This window comes from Pteropus medius, unplaced genomic scaffold (genome assembly GCF_902729225.1).
Source record: "Pteropus medius unplaced genomic scaffold, Ma_sr-lr_union100, whole genome shotgun sequence".
In the NCBI taxonomy this organism is placed as follows: Eukaryota; Metazoa; Chordata; class Mammalia; order Chiroptera; family Pteropodidae; genus Pteropus; species Pteropus medius.
The window spans coordinates 20,384,316-20,402,289 of NW_024351730.1; the positions used below are offsets into that span (position 1 = coordinate 20,384,316).

Consider the following 17,974-nt stretch of genomic DNA (forward strand, 5'->3'; position numbering starts at 1 on the left):
AGTATAGTGAATCTCTATATGCCCATAACTTTGATTCAAAGATCATTAAATTATGACCAAACTTTTTCATAGTATATCCTTCCACTCCCTCTTGATTATTATGAAGCATATTCCATGCATATCATTAAATATTAAACAAGTATTCATATATTACTGATTGTATTATAAATTTATATTATGTAAAAAATACATTGTATATGTTCTTATCTCTATAGGTTATGCATGAATCATAATATTTTTACCAAAATTATCTAGCCTAATAAAGGCACATAATTGCTCATGCTTCCACTTTGCTTTAATTCTATGAAATCCATTCCAAAGAAGGTTAAAAAATAATAATTAAACTTGAGAATTAGGAAATGTGGGCCAGCTTCGATGATCCCACCAGTAGTAAATTCATTAAGATGCTTTTGGGGCTAAACAGTTAAACAAAAATATTTTTTAAAAAAAGAAAAGAAAATTTGAAAAGGGAGAGTCTTGTTTAGAGATTTGCTTATACTCATAAAACTTTATTATCTGAAAGGAAGCATTGATTTGAGGCTAAAACTGTACGGTGTTAAGGATACAGAACTTGGTAAGGATATAGATAGAACATGAAGAGGGAAAGAGAAAGAAAGAAGAGATAAAGAGGAGACATGGTTTAGATAAAGACCATGTGTAAAGACAAAGGGACAAATTTGATGTCCTCTCATCAATACCCCTTTGGTTTTATAATAATAGAAATAATATCAAGGACATTTGGCTATGAGTAGAAAAGCACAAGAACACAGTTATCTCTAAATAATTTCTTAAAACTTTCTAAAACGATGCAAATTAATCAAATCCCTGTTCATAATAAACATAGAAAAGATAAATGATTTTAGAGCTTCTAAAGCCTCTACAAATTGTTAAAAGAATATTTTATATCTCTTCTTTTATATCTCTTCTTCTTTTTAATTTCTTTCTTTCCATAGGTCAGTTGGAGCGATGAATCACTTTCACAGTTTTATGTGCCTCCTTATCGATATCTATTTGGCCCATATCTACCATTCCTGTATCAAGGATATCCATGGTTTAGATATTATTTTCGCATTCCAGTGCCTGAGCCTGTCCCTGAACCTACTCCTATTAGTGGATAGTAAACTAGAAAGAAAAGTCCCAATACAATTCAAGATAAGAGGTGGTAAGTATACAGAGTACAAAGCATGTGTTTTTTGTCTGTTGTCCCTGGATTGGAATGCATCATCCCATGAAAAAGTGTTACAATGTTTTCACTTAGCCCCACTAAGTTACAATTTGTTTCAATCTTTTTCTCTGATAGAGATTGTTAGGGTCTATGCAGAGGTACAAACATGTGTCTTTCCATGAGCCAACAAGCGTAGCAGTTTAAATCCTTCATTTTCTATGATGTAATAGAAACATATCCTTTTTTATTAAAAGATTTTATGAAACATTTTTTAACATTTTCTACTATCATCAACATCTGTATATTTGGGGGCTGAATCAGAAAGTTAAAGAAGGCAAAACTTCAACCACAGCGGAGATCATAATAGATGAACCTGTGGATCTGGGATCCAAAATAGATTTCAGCCTATTCCTTAGAAAATCATATATTTTTCTAATTAATATTAAAACCTTAAACCTAGCCTCTGATGGTAACATTATTTTTAAAATCCTAAAGGCTGAATGTTTCACTTATAGTAGAGGCCCCTATCATTTCACCATATTGAAAACAAAGTTGATAGTGTGTCAATTACCAAATGAATTGAGGGACAGCAGACTATATTAAAGATTATATTAGGACCCAGAGGACTATTCTAAGAAACAAAAATACTTATAGCTAATACTACTACCACCAAAGGTCTCTACCTTCTTTCTTGCATTTTCTCGGTTTTCTTGAGCAGAAAGTTTCCCAGTCCTTGAACTAGATGTACTTTTGAGGCAATATTTGTAATTAAAAAGAAAAAAGCTTAGAAGTTCACAAGCAAATGACCTATTAGGATTAATAACTATATGCTTGTCATTTATTTCAGGTCACTAAAATTGAATATGATCCACTTTCTTGAAGAATCAATATTCCTGTTAATAAAAGAAAAAAATAAATGTAATTGAAGTACCATACAGTATTCCATCATCAATTTCTTTAGTGGTCCTCTTTTGTAAACATAAAAAAGATCTTGGTTTCCTATTTTCTAAATGTGCATTACTAGTAGAAATTCAAATTACATTTTAACGAATTTTAATATATACTTCTTGATGATTAACTATTCTAGAGAAAGTGTGGGGAATAAAAGGAACCAAAATCAAAGAGCCTTGGAAATACCTTGAATAAAAATCTATGCAGCAGCTTAGTTGCACTAATTGTATCAATGGGAGCCAGAGGTTGATTTAATTTAATTCAAAAAAGTATTTGATTAATTGAATTTCAATTACTGAATTGAGTCTATAATTTATTTACAGTAGGATATTAAGCTTGATATGTTAGTAAATGACATCAAAAGCAATCAAGTACTGTCTCCAACTTCAAAATACTGATAATGAGTAAGATCCTAAAAAACAGCACTTATTTTATGTTCATAGCTTACAAAGTGCTTTTTGAATTATTATATCATCAAATCTCTGTACAATAATCACATTTCCAATATGGGAAACTGAATATCATGAAAGTCCTGTACACAATCATAGATCTGGTACATGACAGAAAAAAAATACAAACCAGACTTATCCAACTTCTAAGCCTTTGTTTTAGCTGCATATCTACTAAAACAAATTCTGAATTCAGGACTCTGTGATGGCAGTACCAAAGACTAGTTAAGTTTACCTGTTTTCACTTTATTTCAGGAGAAAAAATCAAACACATGCTAGTAACGGTAACTGCCACACTGCCATTAGAGTTATCTTTCAAAACATATGTTGACTTATATTTCTGACTTGCTTCAATGCCTTGGAAGGCTTCTTATTGTATGCAATATAAAATCCATCTTCCTCTGCATGGCATTCAAGGCTTTCTACATAATAATCTCAAGCTTTTTTTCAAATCCCCCTACCACCAGCCTAACCTCCCTTACACCCCATACTGTCACACCTGGCCATTGCTGTTCCCCACAACCAGCCTTCACTCTCACACAGCTGTGCCTTGTTTATGGTGTACTGTCTTCATGGAATGTCCATTCCTCTGCAGTAATCTAATTTATCTTTCAAAACTCAAATCTAATATTATGACTTTCATGAGAAACTTTCTCCTATCTCTCCAAACAGAATGAATCACTCACCACTTTGACCCTCTCCCACTGCATTTTATTTCCACTTATTTATGAAGCTTATTATGCTTCACCTTCTAACAAATAATTCATTTATATTTCTACATCCTTCTTGAAGAGACTGTATACTACTGGAGAATCACAATAATGTAACGTATTTCTCAGTGTTTAGCAGAGTAGAAGGTACTCAGTGAATGTTTGATAAATGGAATATATAGATAAAACTTTTACATTTTTAATTTTCAGAAAAAGGAGATTTCCTATACCTCTGACCTATATCAATAAATGTTGGCAAAAGATTCCTTCTTATGAAAGGAAAAAAAAAACTACTTAAAATCAATATTTAAATGGTAACAGTTTTCTCTTACTCGGTTACATTAGCACCTATACTCTGCTATAGAAATCGTGGGGCCCATAAAATGTCTAGTTGTGAATAAAATGATTTGTCCCAAGACAATGTAAGCAACACACACACACACACACACACACACACACACACCATCCAGCACACACACAGGATTTAACATTTGCATTGGCTATGGGAAAAACAAGTTCAGAAGCTTTTAGTTTATCAAGTATATTTTCTTTTCCATATAAAGTAAATGCACATAGCAAAGGGTTTGTGAACTTGGTTGAGAAACAATTTGTCCTGATCATCAGTTCCCATAAATTGCATAATGAACACTCTAGAAACAAAACCCTGGAGGAGGAAAAGGTAGCAGGTGGTGATGAAAATAAACTTTCCTGCAGTATGTGACAGAAGTCATCCAACAAGATTGCACAATGAGCCTTTCATTGTGCCACAATAGCAGCCTTTGTCCACACAGGTAAATTATCAGGAAATTATAAAAATTCTCTTTGAACAAAGGTTACATTTTTCCACCCCAAGTTTATATTGTTTATAGCTGAGACCCTTAGTGTCAATGAGAGAAATTCTGCCATGACCCACGAGCTGGCTATGAATCAAGGCCAGCTTTATGAGCCTCTTGGCATGACTTGAGCAAGGAAAGTGCTGTCTCCTTTGGCCATTTTCAGGTGTTAGAGGTTCTTCAAACATTAAATATTCATTCTTTGGTATTAAAGTCAGTGATCCCAGTTAAAACTATGGGAGGTATAGCAAGAGGACTAAGCTGTCCTCAATATAATTTGGTAAATTAACTTTATAGGCAGTGTTTCCCATCCTTATTGCTGACAATTGGAGATCATGACTGAGGAAAGGCAGTAATGGGAAACCAAGGCGGTGGGGCATAAAGAAGGTAGGAAATCAGAGTCTGAAGAAAGACCAAAGGCAAACATTGGGGGCTCTGAAGCTTAGGAGTCCCAGTGGTGTAATTTACTGTCTTTCTTCTGCTATGTATTTTTTTTTTTAAGTCTCTGATGTATATCCTTAACTCTCAGATTAGAACTTTTATTTTATTCACTTCAAATTATGTCATTATAACTTTCTAGGGAAAAAAAGACACTATAATTTACCTTTAACTACTAGACTTGTGAAGCAAATACATTCTTAAGCAGCTGTTCTCTTTGCATTGAAGAGGAATCCTCACAGTGACTCAGCATTTTTCCTACAATAAAGCAATATGGCTGCTATGGTAAAATTAATCTGTTATTCCCCCAGTGTATCTGGGCAACATCATTCTCGATCCTGACACCTTTGGTTCTTGTGATTGGTGGGATAGTTTTCCAATAAGTCAGTCATCAAATCTCTATTATCTTTTGTAATCTAATGTTGGCTTATGGGATAGGATCCACAAAAGCACTCTCCCAAAGTGTGTTTCTTGAAGCATTAACCTCACCAAATGCCCCCCAAAATAAATATTTATCCTCCAAATATCCCTTGGAAACTTACAGTGTATATACACATATGATAACATTCTTGAAAATGCCAGTTTAAAAACTTATTTTTCTTAACTATGTTTCCCAAGCTAAATTAATCATAGAATGATCCACACACAGCTCATCTAAAACAAGTGATAAAATTACTGCATCCTTGAACACACTATGCTATTTTAAAATGTAATCAGCTATGAAGACACTGTGTGCCACAATCACGTGGTGTTTATACACTAATTATTGACGAATGCTTTCATGGGAGTGTAAACATAGACCTAAATTCACCTCCTCCATTCTCTTAGTTTCTTGGGGAGAGAACTTACCAGTCCTCCATATATCTTTCAGATTGTGCTATATGTTAGTGATTTGGACAAGAGATTTTTTTCACCTTTTAAAATCTTACAGTCCAGTGAGGAAAGATAAACATATATACAATTTCAACAAATGTAATAATAAGTGCTCCAAAAAAAAATTCAGAGATGTTTGTTTTTAAAGCAGAAGGGAAACTAGCTCTGCCTACACAAATCGGGAAAGGTCGCACGAGTGACTGGCTGAAACTTAATGGTTAAATTAGGTTATTGATAAGTGAATGGATAAATGCTATACTCAAATTGATATGTTTAATGACATTTAGCTTTATTGGGCAAAGTAAGAGAGAGTAAAAGATGGAAATAAGATAATTTAGAACCTATTTCTAATGAATATACAAGTAAATATATAAAATTCTCTATGTTTAGAATAACATCTGACCTGAGAAATAAAAGGAAAGGTAGCAAATATGTTAGTAATATTCTTGTTCAGTACATACATTTCTCTTAATTTTTCACACAAACGTAGAGAATATCATCTGAAGAGTTATTTCCTTATGTAAATAGCTAAGCTATCGAAGAGAGAGTATTTTCCCAGAATTCTATATCAATTCAATAATAACCAGGCAGAGTTGAAACTTCTGGCCAAGGTAGGGTTCAAACCAAGATAGCTAACAACAAAACAAGGCAAAAAGTGAGGTATTGACAACTGCTTGAAAAAGCCTCTAGTTTCTCTGAACTACATAAAACTTTAATAGAGGAATAAAATAAAACCAGAGAGCCACACTAAAATTTAACTGCAATCATTCCAAAAGAGAGCTCAGCTAGAGCCCAGCTTCCTTAACAATTGGAGGAAGTTGGTTCTAATGCCCCCACAGGAAAATCAATCCCAGAAAACCCATCTCTTATTCACATATACTAGAAATAAATTAGAATTCCAGGAAATATATAATATGCCTGTTCACTTTAAAAGTTCTTTATGACCAGGTTCTTAGTTCATCCAGAAGAAAGCAGTGATTTCCAAACTTTTATCTGTATAAAAAATGATTTAGGTGCTTATTAACTATGCAGATTTCCAGGAACACTTCTTCCCTAAAAAATTCTGGCTTAGTAGTGTGAGATGAGGCACGCATTTGAAACTGAAACAAAAGGTCTAGATAATTAACAATTTGTGCAATAAAACATTTCTTTCTAATATGTGCAAATTTAGGTCTATGCACTGGGGAAATTATCTTCTAATGGAAGAAAACAAAGAATAGTAAACAGATAGATTTAAAAAATCTAAATCTTTTCATATTGTGATATGTTATGAAAAAAATAAAAAGCGATGAAAGAAAAGAAATGACTATCAAAGATGTCAAGAAAAGTGTCTCTAAGAGGAAAACATTCAAGCAGAAACCTGAATAATATAAAGGAGATACTAATGAGAAAAGTTGGGGTAAGAACATTTCAGAGAATATGAACACAAATGAAAAGTTCCTAATTCGGAAAGAGTTTGGCATCTTCTAGGAACAAAAAGGTCATCGAATGTTGCAAGTAGTGAGAGAGAAAATGGTAGAAAATAAGTTAAAAGGGATGAAGAGAGAGTGAATTATATAGAAAGTAATAGTCCCCAATAAAACATTTGGAATTTATTCTAAGTGCTTTTGAAAGATTTTTAAGGAGAATAATCACATCAGACATATGTCCAAAAAATAACATTTTTACAACTAGATGAAGAATGATTGTGAAGTGACAAGAGTGAAATTAGTGATACCAGAAAGGAAACTATTAGAATAGTTAGGTGAGAGATGTCAGTAGATGGGACAGACTTGAGCAATAAAAGTAGGAGCAGAAAGAAGTGGCAAATTCAGGGTATATTGTTAGCATAGGGCTTAGAATTCTTCTAATGGGTTGTTGGAAAGAAGGGGACAAAGGATGATCCACAGTATTTTCTCTTGAGCCACTAGGACTATCACGGTGTCATTTACTAAAGAGGAAAAGACTATGAGAAGACTTGGTTGAAAAAAGTTGCGTTTGGAGATCAGATATTCTACTGTGTTCGTGATAAATTTGTAGGGTCTATTTCACATAGAAATGGAGATGTTAAAACAACTGTTGGATACCTTAATCTGTAGTTCAGTGAAGTTAACAGAATGTAGATAATATTTAAGGCTATAGGAATGGAGTAGGTCAACTATAATGATACTCAGAATAGGAAAATAATGTCGTGGCGGTAAATTAAAAAATAATTTGAGAATTTGAGGAAAATAAGAGGAACCGAACCAGAAATTAAGAGTAGCCAATGATTTGAGAGGAAAAACCAAAAGAAGAAATCATTACAAGAGAGAAAGACCAATCACCACGTCAAAGGCTGCTGAGATCAAGATCTAAAGGGCAGCATTGAAGTTGGCCACATGGAGGTCGTTGTTGACCTGGCTACCTATTTTGAATGATACGAGAGGAATAAAAGACCTATTGGAGTAAATATAAGACAGTTACAGAGGGTCCTAGAGTTCATAACAAATAAATAATACTTTACGTAAATTAAAAGTTTTCTTGATTTCTTATATTTTTAATCTGTGTCCTTATAATGGACCCAGAAACCCTTGGATCCTAAAAGTTACTAAAGCACGAATTTATGTATGGGGTGAAGCTAAATTTATAATGACACTCATTCTGGGCTCTAGATAACATGAAATGTCTTCTCACAACCTCAAGAGTCTCCCTATCAATGTCTGATAGAAAGCATTATCTTTTTATGTTTTCTGCAAGCAGATATTATGATTGTCTACTATATTCTTCAAAGTGCCATGTTTTTAATAAAAATTATATATGTATACATTGTTTAACTTAACTGCTTATAGGAGTGAAAAAATGTGATATTCCATTTTTCTAGTGTGGAAAAAAATGTAAGAGGCATTCATGCTATTTTCCCATGACTTTCATATTATAGCAATGGTTTCCAAATCACACAAATTTCTGCACTAAAATGATAATTTTATGAAGTCTTAAGAACTAATTATAGAGAAAATTATGTTAGTCACTTACATTGCAACTACTTTCACTAACATTGTTGTACTCCAAGCACACAATAGAGTATTGAGATCAGCTGGTACTAATGAAGTAGCTGAAAAATAAAGTGAGATAGAAAAAAATAAAACCACATGTATGTGAATACTTCCAAAAGAAGAGAAAATAGAGATGAAGTACATACCAGATGTAAGAAATGCTAACAGGAAAATACAAAATTGTGACAAGTAAAAGAATGTATATTGAGTCAGTAATCATCGCTTCACTTAATTAAAAAATGTTTACTTCATAGTGCTTGAAATGTGAACTTAGGAACCCACAATAGCCTCTTACCCAGCTTTACTGTGTGAGTAGTTATATAAATAGACACCAATTATCAGGACCTAACTAAAAAGAAGCTGTAGCTTGATAAAGAAGCCCTACTGGTCCTCTTCTCAGACTCCAGAAATGTTTCAGGAGTAGGCCATAACATTTAAGATGAATATGTGACTAGATCAAGTCTGGTGAATCAGTTCCAGATTACAAACACTCAAGTTTTGAGACATTGTTCAGCAGCATCTCAACATCCTGGGATTTCATATCATAGGAGTTCTGATTTCTCTTTTTCTTTGGAAAACAGCAGAATAGTTCCAATATAGAGTTCACCTAGTTCATCTACAACAGTCATTCAAAACTCTTTAGCTCACTTAGGTTGCCTTAGGTCAATGTATATGGGGAATGTTCAGTGTCACTATTATTCAAATAAATGTTAGACTATAAGCTTCATAAGGGCAAGGATCTTTACCTGCTTTGGTTACTAATTTATCCCTAAGGCCTGGAACAGTACCTGAAATAATTTAAGTGTTCAAAGAATAATATTCAGTCTTACAAAACATGTTTGAAGCAGATGAGTGATGCCACTGTAGAAATATTTTACTCTGAGTAGAGAAGGATTCCTATCATTTCCAGCTGAAATATATTTTCTTGCTAAAATAATGTTATTAAAGGAGTCACTGGTATTTGCAAATTAAACAAATAAAGACTCAACTGAAAATCAATATCATTCTATGATTCTATAATAATGACTGAGAAATTACCATGTAGAATAGAACACCTTCATAATTTGAAAATTGACCAGTCCATTATTTTACAACTATCACTTGACCCTAACAACAAAAGGAAAACAGTGTGACTAAACAGTTCAAATAGAATGGCTGGTCCTATTACTTTAGCAGCTTGTTTTAGCAGTTTTGAAACTTTGCCATCTTTCTCTGAACAGTAGAAGCCAACTATTCTAAGAAATAGAAAATATTAACTTACTCTGTACAAATTGAATAAGCTTTCTAGAGTTCTGAACATTATTCCTAAATTTCTAAAACATGAAATAATTCTAAGAAAAAGACAAGAATACTGTACTGATATTATTTCTTATTTCTATTCTGGCAGTTCTACATTGATTCCTGTAAATACCTCAATCTGGCCAGAACTTCACTGCTAAAGTGAAGTCACAATTAACATTTTCCCTAGAGAAATGCAAGCAAAAGAAAATATTCTCTCCTGAATTATCTAAGCTAATTATTTGAGTGGCTGTATTTTACCAAAACATCCCCCATATTGCTGGTTTTACAATTAGTCAGAATGAGCTATCCTTGAAACAGAACAATTATCTCCAATTTGATAATTTAATTTGTATACCCAGAATAATTCACATCTGTTTAAATTTTAAAAATGTGAAAACAATTTTGATTCATAAGAGGTTAACCAATTAGCAAGTTGACTGTTTATATATTAAATGCTTATACCGTGAGCTTACTGAAGACTATATGTTGCAGCTCAAATGCAAATGGCTTCCTATTTAATATTACTTAAAATACTTTATATTTGGATTTAATTTTTAAGAAATCGCTCTTGGGTATGTAAGAGATGATAAGTCTTCTAATTTTTAAAAATCAGTTGTTATATTTCTGGAAAGAAAAAGACCAACCACAGCACATAATATATGTAGGTTTGCTTGATACCTAGGTTCTTAAACTAAAAAGAAACATTTAAAATATAAAAGTGTGTAACTAGTTGTTTTTCATTTTAACAATAGCCTTAAATTTAAATGGGTGGAATTAGTTGATTAAGAATGCAAATATTTTTAAAACTTTTCTATATCTCTTTATAAAACATAAAAATTCTTTAAAAAGTGTGAATAGTCTCGTTTTAAATTTTATGAACAATTCTACTTCCTCCTCTACATTTCATCAACTAAGATTGACCCAAAGATAACCCTGCTGTCATCAAATCTTTCTTTTTTGTCATCTTCCTGTTGGGTAAAACATAAGAGGAAAATAAATCATGTGACGCAAGGCACCGATACATTTTAATTAGTCTTCAGGCATTTACCTTGGGTGTTCTCTACAGTTGAGAAGCCAACTCAACCTGCCAAGCACAACCCAACAGGCACAAGGAAAGGTAATTATATTGAAACACCCAGAGAGAATGATTCTTTTTCACACTAGTTATTAATAACACCACCAAAGTTATTCTAAAAGTACTTTTTTTTTCCTTTCAGCGTTTATTGTTAAGCTTGAATATGTCTTGGCATCATTTTGAGATGAGTTTCTAATTTAAACTTTAGGCTTTGTACGGTGCCATGATCAAATTTATTTTTAGCTTTACTTTTGGTTAAAGTCAAGGTTTGATACTGGCTAAACTACTAAAGACAACATAAATTCTAAAGAAGGTGTTCAAGACAATGAAGCTTTTCCTACAGACAAATGGAAAGGGCTAACTTCCTAAGAAGATGAGCATGTAATAATAATCCAGATGGATTCCTTAATTCATTTCAATTTTATTTCTATCTAAATGTCATAATTTTATTTGCTATAGTATAGCTATTGTATTAAGATATGCCTTTCGTAGCCTCATAAAAGCTGACTAGTTCTACTGTTTCACAAGTTTACCAAATGATGAAGGCAATTTTAAGTACTCATTGGTTTAAGTAGCTGATAATTTAAGTATGGTCTTATCTCTCTAATTTCTGTTTATGCCGAAAAGAGCAGAATGACTATCATTTTATTGAATGTTCATGTGTGTGTTATATAATTTTGTGTAAATTAAAATTTTGTGTAATTCACCATGGAAATATTATTGTCCCATCTATAATCTTAAAAGTTAACTGGTGATTGTCTATATTTACCATACTATATTTTAATCATTAAATTTGTTAAGAGATTAGATCTTAATTATTCCAATCACAAAAAAAGAAATGATAGTTATGCGATGTGATAGAGGTGCTAATTATGAATACAATGTCGGTCATATTACAATAAATAAATGTATCAATCAATATGCCATACACATAAGTTTACACAATGTTATATGTCAAATATATTTTAACTGAAAAAAAGTTAACTGGCAAATGAAGAATTAATAAAGAACTTCATCCTTCTCAATAAAACTTGAGTTGGTATGGGTCGTTCAAATCTATTCCACATGAGTTCCTTTCCATCCAATGATATCCTATCAGTGGTTCCAAGGTCAACTTAGTAGACAGCCTTCCTAATTATTATTACCTAAGAATCAGAGGCAAATGGAGTCTGGTATGCTCCCTTCCCGCTGACCTGGACTTGAACTCCGTGATCTTTCTCTGTAAAACTCAGTTCATAGTATTCAAGTCTATACAAGTATGGTGTCTCAATAGCTGCAAAAAATATATAGTTAGTACTTACTTTACAGGTACATTATGTACTTAAATATTAAAAGTCTGAATGTTGTATGTATCTTTCTGAAAAGACAATTCATTTAAAAAGAATCAAATAAATGGGTGTGACAATCTCATACTCCTTTAGAAATATAAAGCAAATTTATTTCCTTAAATTTTTCAGATAAAGCCACTATAATTGTCATATCTATATTTCTTATTAAAACAATCACATTAATCATGTTATTTATGATTATCAAAAACGGAGATTATGAAGATATCAGTTTTGGAATATTTCCGTCCCTTGCATCTTACATATTTCTGTTAGATCAATCATGGAATTACAGAATTTGAGAAATCACTTAGTTCAAACCTCCATTTTATAGGTAAGAAAGGTAAAGCCCAGGTAAGAGAAATTACTTGACAAAAGTTACTCAAGTATATGGCTTTAGATAGGGCTCAGTCCTCCAAAGGAATGTGTAGTCATATCAGCCTTTAATTCAAAACCACTCAACTGGTTTTGATTATTTAGAAAGCCATGCCTAACTAACCCTTTAACCTGGCATTTAAGGCTTCTCTCTGCCCTAAACTTTCTTTCTATCTTTATCTTCCCTTTCCCATAAAACACTCCATTCAAAACGTCCATCTATGAATAGTCCCAAGACTTTCTCCTCTACCTGAAAAGTTTCTCTATAAATCTCTGCAGAGATAAGTCCCACCTATATGCTATCTCCTACACAAAGAATTTGTTGATTTTTTTAACAAATCTTTTATCTGTAGAAAACTACTTTTGTGGCATTTCCACTTTCTTTTCTCTTATATTGATTTGTGTATATTATGTCTTCCTAAAATTGATGCTACTTGTTGGCAAAAGCAATTCACTCTGATAATCTCAACACATGACTTAGGAACTTGTTCTTAGTAGATACTTAGTATATAGTAAATAAATAAATGATTGATCTTGTAATGATATTTTCAGTAATATAGCCAAAAATTAAATTCATAAATTTTATACTCCAAGTTTGTTTTTTTCAAAAGCTTTTGATAAAATAGGTTTTCTACATTGGCTAAATCTACCTATAAATCTGGATTTCTTTTTTCTTAAAGTAAAGTAAGCATTGTTCCAAATCACTCTTAAATCATTAGGAATAGATCCTTTTAACAGAACATTTTTAATTTCTATTTTTAGGTACAATGATGAGATTTTTCCTAGTTGTGAATATCTTGGCATTAACCCTGCCTTTTTTGGTGAGTTAATTTCATCTGATCAATTTGTAAATACTTTAAGAAATTTCATTTAAGGGCCCTAATTATGAAAATTTCTAAATACAGTTTATAGAACAAAATAGCTGCATACTAGCTATATTTTCTTAAAAGTAACTTATTTTTATATGTATTTTTATTATAAAACGAAAGCTTGTTCTTCAGAATATCCTTCTAGTTCCTAGGATTTAGGAAATCATACTTTATCACATATAAAAAACATTTAAAATTCTCATACTATAGAGAAAATACATTCTGGGGAAAAAATTCTAAAAATATTTTTAAATTATACAATGTTCTAAAACTAATTTATTGAGGATAATACAGAAATCACAGTCCAGGATCAGAACTTTTAAAAATTAAATTCCTATCTCACACATACTCCAATTTCTTTAGGGACTAAATCCTTAAAAGATTAGGAGGAGCTTGTTTAAGTTTGTTTACAAGTTTCAAAGACCTTGACACATATACTTTTAACTTTCAAACATTATCAGATCTTTTCTTACACTCTTCCCACTATATCAACTAACTCCTTCCCAAGGATCGTATATATAAACAACTCTAAGGTTTTCAGGCATTTCTTTGAATTACATGCTGTATATTAAGGCTGTTGGATCAAGAGAAAGATTTGTTGTTGTTGTTCTTAATTGTTTTGATCTGTTTTCATTGTTGTTTTGGCTATTTCTCTGTTCTATATTCATATTCATTTGGGGATTCTACACATTTATTTGCTAACAGCAAAAATAGGAAAGCGAATGTAAAACAATCTTTGTTATATGACCTCTTCTTAGATTATAAAATTTGAGAGTACTAGTCCCTGTTTCATAATTTATTTATTATTAAATTTAGACTTGCTTTTAAGTTACTATCTATTAAATCATTCTATTTGGTTAATTCTTGGAGTCAAACTTTCAAAAATTTGAATTATTATGACTTTCACATTTATTTTCTTTCATTTATTCTTTGAAATTTCATTTTATTGTGGCCACTTGCACATTTAGAACTTTGGTTTTCTCTTTAAGTGATAGGGATTAAAATTTAAATCAGAAAATAACCCATAACTGCCTGCTCAATAGCAACCTCTTCTTGAGCTACTTGAGCCTGCTCTAGCCCTAAAACATTCCTTCTCATTTTCACAAAACCTTCAAGCCTCATGGACTTGGACAAATGATTCTTTTTAAAGTTGTAGATTTTATCTTTCAATCTTATAACGTGTCAAAATTACACAAATGAAAAAAACAATGTGATAGCATCTTTTATGTGCTAATTTATCCCTTCTCCCCAAAATAAAAACAGTTAAGATATTATTTATTACTAACAATTATGAAATGAACTGCACAGCGTTATAACATATTGGTGGCATTACAAGTTGGTACAACTTTTCTGTACAATAATTTGATAATTCCTATCAAAGAAATTTTGTCCCCTCCAAAAATCGCATTTTTGAAATACTGTTGATTCTTAAGGAATCAATAAAAAGTATTAAAAAGTATTCGAATGTTATTTATCTTTCTACTTATAATAAAACATTTTTGAAAGAAGCCTTAATGGTTAACTGCAGAGTAAAAATTAAAATTTTATGACATAATCATTGATCATCTACTTTTCAACAATAAAAATTATGAGATAAAAGGAAAAATATTATGAGATTATGCTTCTAGAAAAAAGCAAGATACAAGATACTAAAACAATCATATACCAGGAATATATAACATATATTGATATTATAGTAATATGTCTAAATTATCAGAATTATTGAATGCAGGCAAAGTTTCTATAATTTTCATGTCATTTTTTAATCTTTAAACTGTGTATTAGTATTTGTAATTTAATACATTTAGAGCAAAACAAGTCTCTGTTGCAACACATCCAAATTTTATTTATGTAAAATTTCTAATTTTCTATACCTACAACTTTCAAAAGGTTTCTAGAGCCTTTTTTTTTATCCAAGGGATAAATGTGAAAAGTCCTGAGCTAGCACTGTCATTTAAAAAATACTTAACATTATGACCTCAACTCAAAAGTTTATAAAACCTTTGTAAGTATATAAAGTTTTATACATACATGTCTGTGAAAATTGTTTTCTTATCTTGATTACCTAGGCATGTTGCAATCCAGATTTTAAAAAGTACTATAAAACAAATTAAAATTGATTTAACAAAGACACTATTATTTATACATTTGTATGTCGATGTTAAGTTAGGAGCAATTGAAAATATGCTCAACGCTCCTCTTATTTTTAACAATGTACATTCAATACACACTATAGGTTATTTTTTTTTATTTAAGCAAATATCATGTCTATTTGCTGGCACAAGAGTAAGATAATCATATTATTTTCAACCTTGAATTTTTCGCCCTCGTTGGTGATTTTTAAAGACAATTTAATCATGGAGTTTATTATTACTATTTTAATTAGTATATTGCTGCCACTTTTAAGGTGATTCACAGATCTTACAGATCTTAAATAACCATGGAAAATGCCTTACAATATTTTACAATAATACAATAAAAACAAAGAAAACAGTTTCTGTCTTTAATACAAAAGTTATTTTTAAAACCACAAAAAAATTCTATACTCTGCCTTGCTTCTTTTTAACTTATTTTTTACTATTGCTCTGAAACTAACCAGGGTGCAGAGGTGCAAAACCAGGAACGACCAACAGTAAGTGTGTTTTAATTACTTCTGGTAGAGGCAAGAATTTCTCCTTCTGCAAGTTTCTGTGATATTAAAATGCTTTCTGTCTAATGTCTAAATAAATATTTAAACTCCATAAATAATCTAATAATCTTTGTAAAACTATCTTCACCTCAGCAACCAACCATGTGAATCAACCTCAAGGTTCACATGAAAATCTTGGTTTGATTTTATAGCCCAAGTCATGTGTTTTTAGTTTTCTTGTATTGTTAACAACATGAGAAAACATTCTCAGAATTTAATATTGAGAAAAAAATTTAAAAAAAAATAAAGTTTAATATCTCTCCTGCCTGCTTTTTAAGACTTTGGGAAAGACCCCACTCTGACTCACCTTTGAATATTTTTCATACATTTGTCTTTACTTCCTTCTTTTGTTTCCCAAATATGTTTGAATAAATACATTTAAATATGTATTCTTTTATGAGAAATGCTTGCTTGCAGTGTAATTTTGTTGATTTATTTCATATGGAAAGATCTAATAATATATTTTGGTAAATATACATAATCAGTAGAACAGAGGCACATAAAAATTGAAAATTTCCTAACTGATTTTTAAGGGATAAAATTAAGCTGAAAAATATCCAAAGTATAAGTCTAGGAATTCTCACACATCATTTTATTTTATTATTATTTTACTATTTTACTATAATTAGGTTTAGGGGGGAAAAAATCAGCCTAACCTCTAAATAAATAAAATTTGTAAACAATTACAAATGTGTGGTGGCAATACACATATACATATACACATATATTTAAATATATAGTTTTCCCTGTGTGTGGTATGTTTGTGTGTAGTATGTCAAAGCTTTCTATGAAAGCTTATTATAAGGCCTAATATTTACTGAGCACTTTTTATTTATGCCAAGTTCTAGGCAATGTGGTTTTACATTATGGATTACCTCATCTAATTTGTTTGAAACTAATATTTTTTAAAAATAATTGTTAAAAATCAAAAAGTGGATGGAAAGTATATAAATCATATCTTGTAAAATAATATGGTTGCTGGGTTCACTACTTCCAATATTGTACTTACTCAACATTGTACTTACTCAATATTGAGTAAGTACAATATTGGAAGTAGTGAACCCAGCAACCATAAATACTATAAGATATAATTTCAAATACTATAAGATATAATTTCAAAAAATTCTGATTTGAGATATCTCTACATTCTACCCTACAATGATACCAGATTTCATAAATGTATTCTCTTTGCAGGGCTGCGAGAATAATGAAAGATCGTTCAATCAAAACGCAGTCAAATCTATTCCAATTCATTATGCACTGAATAACTATCTTCATGCTGAACCCAATTACTACCAGTATAGACTAGCTTCACTAATTAATAACCAATATATGTCTTACCCATATTATGCAAAATCAGTTACAGTTAGGCCACATGCCCAAATTTCTCAGTGGCAAGTCTTGCCAAATATTTACTCATCCATTGTGGCACGTCATCAATACCTACATCCATCGCTTATTGCCGTTCCCTCAAAGAAAATTCAGGATAAAACAGTCATCCCTAGCATCAATACCATTGCCACTGTTAAGCCTACACTTATTCCTACCCCTGAACCAACAGTGAGCTCTGTAGTTATTCCAGAAGCTTCCTCAGAATTTGTGGTAAGCACACCTGAGACTACTACTGTCACAATTACTTCATCAACAGTCTAAAAACTCTATGGAAGCATCAAAGAAGAAAACACAGGTAAATGAGCAAAAGAAAAAAATAAATAAAGATAAGATTCATAGATTTATCAATACAATCATAAAATCTAAAAGTATAAATGGATAAATTAAGTCTGTTATGGGGACAGGCAAAATAGGATGATTATAATTTTAATTTAGTTGTGCTATAACATTGGTACACTCAATTCTGTTCCAACAAGCAATGAAAAATAGTGTTATTTTACAAATTAAAGAAAAACTTGGAGACTTTATCATTAAACTG

At 31.3% G+C, this 17,974-nt stretch overlaps 1 protein-coding gene and 1 long non-coding RNA gene across 2 annotated transcripts; one reads left to right on the forward strand and one right to left on the reverse strand.

The window, feature by feature from the left end:
* Nucleotides 1–1,694: 1,694 nt before the first annotated feature.
* Nucleotides 1,695–8,495, reverse strand: LOC120588172 (uncharacterized). Its single transcript, XR_005649148.1, has 3 exons — nt 8,411–8,495; nt 4,713–4,804; nt 1,695–2,058 (listed from the first exon to the last, which is right to left on the reverse strand). It is a non-coding gene; the product is annotated as an uncharacterized LOC120588172 (long non-coding RNA).
* A 4,758-nt stretch (nt 8,496–13,253) lies between these two features.
* On the forward strand, nt 13,254–17,697 carry CSN3 (casein kappa). The gene is made up of 3 exons (XM_039845375.1): nt 13,254–13,307; nt 15,955–15,987; nt 17,239–17,697. Exons 1-3 carry the CDS (start codon nt 13,254–13,256, stop codon nt 17,695–17,697), a joined length of 546 nt encoding a protein of 181 aa, XP_039701309.1.
* Nucleotides 17,698–17,974: the final 277 nt, after the last annotated feature.